Below are 4,446 nucleotides of genomic sequence, written 5' to 3' on the forward strand. Positions count from 1 at the left end.
TTCACTTCAATCTAAATCGTGTATGACTATTCAAATATTTAGAAATTAGGTTAGTAACATTTGTAGTCGATGGACTTTGATTAATCGATGTTGTAGACAAATTAATGTTTTTTTTATTATCTGTATATAAATTATTTAATTTTATCTTCTGTTTAGACTTATTATGCAGTATGATAACAATAAAATGATATTAAAGAAAAAACAATGAACATAAGATATAAGATGATACAAAATACGATGACGATTGAAATAGTTTAGTATAAGTACATGTTAAGTAGGTGCAACATGTTTTACAAAAAAAAAACAACGTACATTCTTATAAAAAGCTTATTACACAAAAGAATACGTACGCCATATAATGTTTATTATTTTTTTCTTCTGATACATAAATAAAAGTTTCCACAAAATAGAACGCAAGGATATGTTTTTTATTTATTACACAATCCATATTCCAAAAAAAAAACATTTTATAACTATAAGTGATAATTTTCAGAAAATAGAATGTTACAAAAGAATTTTTAATTTTTTTTTTCCACTCAATGCTGGAAATCCTAAAAAATATGTCATTTACAAAGTAGGATGCTATAAATGATAATTTCTAGAAAGTAGAAAAATAGATCGCTTTTTTAAGTGAAATTGAGTTAAAAAACAGTTATTTTCTGTTAAAACCAATTCGATTATGTTATAATAGAAAAACCCGGGTAAAAACCGATTTGCAATTTTTTTAAAACCTATATCAAACCATTGATTTGGGTTTTTTCACTGTTTAAAAAATTGTTTTATTTGCGCACCTCTAACTCCTTATACCAGACGACGCTCCTTATAATTCTTATAGGGTATGGGGAACTCATTATGTACCCATTTCGCAAAAAGAATTTAAAAAAAAACAAATATTTCACAATTTTCAAAATCGTAACCAACATAAAAAGGTAACTTTTGATTGAAATATAAATCTTAATAATGAGATAAGCCGCAAAAAAACCCAAACATGGTGCGTCTATGTATTTAAGTATCTATAACTTCAGTTTTAATTATTTAAGGAAGGAAAAAGGAAACGAACTTATTAATTACCTTATCTTATTCTTTTTTGTTTTTCCTTATAATATTCTTACAAAAAAAACAATCTCATAACACTAACAAAATGTCCATATGTAACACCAATATACATAAAAGTAGTATGCATTGATAAACAAATCAATAAAGTACATTGCTATTTCTTACTTTGTAAATTATAACATCCAACTTTCCTTATCTGTCTATCTTTTTCTTTTTCCTATTCCCTATCTCACTCGATATCCTGATATCCATGTCACTATATTGCATACTCTGTAAACATAAATTAACCATCCAAAAGTATTAATTTGCTAAAATTTGGTAAAAAAAAAATTCTACATATAATGACCAAATATAGAAAAAATTCAAGGTGTTATACTATAATTGGGTATATATATTTAAAATAAAGTCGCTACATTGTGTTCTCCCTAATGAACGCAAATCAAAATGTATTAATAAGCTCACGGCCCACCTCTTTAGTAATCTTTAGTAAACCTTTAATGATATATAAGTTCATAATTTAAATTAAGAATAAATTGAAACCCTTTGGTATTTTTTTTATCCTATATAAGCATAATTTTGGCTGATTCCTACCATAGCACCACATGTTATTGTCTACGATACTAAGAATAACGACCATTAGGGCATTATCACCAAGAAACCCAACCTGTGGATTTAAATAACAAACCAAATAGATTTGAACGGAATATAGTAAAAGATAAAATATATATATATATATATATATATATATATATATATATATATATATATATATATATATATATATATATATATATATATATATATATATCAAAATATAAAAGGAGAAAAAATAATATACAATCTTCACCGTACCAGTTCTATTGTCACAAACAAAGGGCTTAATATTTACATTATCAATCATGTTCTATAAAGATGAACTTCAAACCTCTAATCAACTCATAACAAAACTCTGTTATGTTTATCAATCATAACAAATCTCATATTCTTGCATTTATAAAGTATAATAATTTAAATTTAGTCATGGAAGTTGTTGGTTTCACTTCATATTTAACATACACATCAACTAAAGGTGGAAAGTAGATCAGTCTGTATATGTGAACCTGCATGGTTGCATAACTTTCTCCAGTAATGCGAAAGTCAAACTATAAAACTTCTTGTTTAATATAAATTTCTGAATGAGAGTAACTGACGATTTTACTCTTAATCCATAGTGAATTTCTGTAAAAGTAATAGATATTTATGCTAAATAACCAAAAAAGTGAAGATCTACTCTTCCATACAAAAGATAGAAGCAAAATTTTACTTTTTACTCCAAGATTGATATACATTTTTCATATTTTTAATTAAAAGAAAATTGTAACTATGTTAAAAGCATGCCAACATATCTAATGCACGATGTTCATGTAGCATTTGTAACATTTTTAATTTAAACTTTGATTGAAAAAAATAGATTTGACCTTGGAGAAGTTGAATTGGTATCTATAAGAAAGAAACAACGATTTAATGAAACGATAAAAAAAACACCTGCATATATAGTAGCTTATTGCAGAGAAGTTGTGAATGTAGCAAAACCCAAGACATATGTATCGCCTGAACCTGGATTTTATCAAAATTAGGTAAACCAGGTTAAATAAAATGGAAGGCTAAATGCAAGAAATAACTTGCAGTCACATTTAATTATTTCTTATAGCATCCTACTTTCATTTATTAATAGGTGATATATTTTTGAAGAATATTGTCGTAATAGGAATAAATGAAAGTGCGATGCTATAATATACTAACTACATTATTATTGCTTGTATTTAACTATTATACAAAAAAAAAAAAAAAATACAACTTCATCAAAATTATAACCACAATAGATGATAACAAACCAAGTCCAGTAGCCAATAATCCAATATGATACCAAAAACTACAAACATATCCTTAAAACCCTCCTGCAAAGACAAAAACATGTTGTTACTAATTTAGAGGCACCAATATTCCACCTCTTTTAACCAACTATATAAAAATGCGTTGGTATAACATGCTCTGCATTTCATATCAATCAGATAATTCAACAAAACTATGAAAACAAATGAAACAATTTTTGGAAGTTGACAAATCAAGAAGAACATTTAATAAGGAATTATCGTCCAATAATCACTTCTTCTAGATTAACCTTCTGGTGAGATGTAAGATATTGTGATGATAATATATATCTCGAGCAACCTGTACAGATCAAAAAAGTATCACAAGATGATTTCTCACAAAAAAATCATTTAATATGAAACTGATGGAGTTTTCAATTCAGTGAAATATTGTTAAAAATACTAACTAAAAACTCAACAAAAACAGCTAAACCCCAAAAAAAATAGAAATTTTGATTCTACTTTATTTAAAGATAGAAACAAAGGAAAGGTAGGTTTCATTGTGACATTTTGTCAAACACCCGGTGGGTACTAAAGTCAAGAAACTTAGGAACATTATGCATCATTTGTATATACACTGTATTACCTAAAAAGAACTGAGTAAAGACATTGTAAAATTGTTTCACATAACTTCTAAATCTATGAATTCAAGAACCTACACATATGAAAAGTGAAAGCATCATATACCTGATGGGATACATAATATCAATCATTATGATCACTGCTCTAATAAAATATTTCCCTGAAATTGATGGTTTCGTCACCGACAACCACGTTATCTATGATAAAAATCGACAATATTACAACAGCTAGCAAGGGGTGAGGTTATAAGACGATCGTGATAGAGATTAGATATAAGGTTTTAAGAGGGTTACAATTTAAGAGATATAAAATGAATAAGATGAAGAAACACAACTCGTCGAGAGGATGAAGAGGATTAGGGTTTAAGAGGGATAAATAGAGAAAAACACAAATGAAAAGGATTACCTGATGATGAAATCACAAGAAAGAAGAGTAAAATGTGCAAATACCCATAACAAATTAATAACTTTTCACAAATCATACATCTTTTTCGTGTTATTTGAATTTGAAAAACCCTAATTGATATTTACTATGGTGGTTATGGAATTCAAATCCTATAAATACTAAGATTACCTTCAGGATTTCCTGAGATATGGTGATCATCACAAAAATTTCGCACACATAATCCCTTGGTAACCGCTAAAGATGGAAACATATCGTGTTGTGAATCTACTGATAAAATAACATAACACATGTCATTCTCTCATAAAAATGTATAATTTGAAATATATTTATTTTCCACTTGTCATTACTTTAATTTTTATTTTCAATATATCATTAATTTAGTTTCCATAAATTAAACCTACCATAATAACTATTAATTTCAAATTTTAAATTTCAAATTCAATTTCAAATAAATTTAGAGTTTAAACCTTTATGTTTAACATTTTGTTATAAT

The 4,446-nt window shown here is 26.7% G+C and overlaps 1 protein-coding gene across 29 annotated transcripts; it reads right to left on the minus strand.

The window, feature by feature from the left end:
• Positions 1-1,060: 1,060 nt before the first annotated feature.
• On the minus strand, positions 1,061-4,224 carry LOC111913576 (uncharacterized). 29 transcript variants are annotated; one of them, XM_023909302.2, is made up of 5 exons: positions 4,122-4,224; positions 3,218-3,267; positions 2,931-2,993; positions 2,581-2,652; positions 1,061-1,326 (listed from the first exon to the last, which is right to left on the minus strand). In XM_023909302.2, exons 1-5 carry the CDS (start codon positions 4,201-4,203, stop codon positions 1,249-1,251), a joined length of 345 nt encoding a protein of 114 aa, XP_023765070.1. In that variant the 5' UTR covers positions 4,204-4,224; the 3' UTR covers positions 1,061-1,248. The 29 variants fall into 29 exon arrangements, 10 of the variants coding, with proteins under 10 accessions (XP_023765070.1, XP_023765071.1, XP_042755839.1 ...); XM_023909303.2 differs by having other exon boundaries at positions 2,911-2,993; XR_006188914.2 differs by lacking the exon at positions 1,061-1,326 and adding an exon at positions 1,872-2,274 and having other exon boundaries at positions 3,654-4,220.
• Positions 4,225-4,446: the final 222 nt, after the last annotated feature.

Source organism: Lactuca sativa, chromosome 1 (assembly GCF_002870075.4).
Source record: "Lactuca sativa cultivar Salinas chromosome 1, Lsat_Salinas_v11, whole genome shotgun sequence".
NCBI classification, from domain to species: domain Eukaryota; kingdom Viridiplantae; phylum Streptophyta; class Magnoliopsida; order Asterales; family Asteraceae; genus Lactuca; species Lactuca sativa.

Excerpts from the sequence above, each read along its gene's own strand:
- LOC111913576 (XM_042899905.1), bottom strand. The coding sequence starts at position 4,203 with ATGTTTCCATCTTTAGCGGTTACCAAGGGATTATGTGTGCGAAATTTT. Across the intron at positions 2,994-3,217 it reads ATCTTACATCTCACCAGAAG|GAGGGTTTTAAGGATATGTT; the intron begins GTTAATCTAGAA and ends TTGTCTTTGCAG. Across the intron at positions 2,653-2,930 it reads ATTATTGGCTACTGGACTTG|GTTCAGGCGATACATATGTC; the intron begins GTTTGTTATCAT and ends GATAAAATCCAG.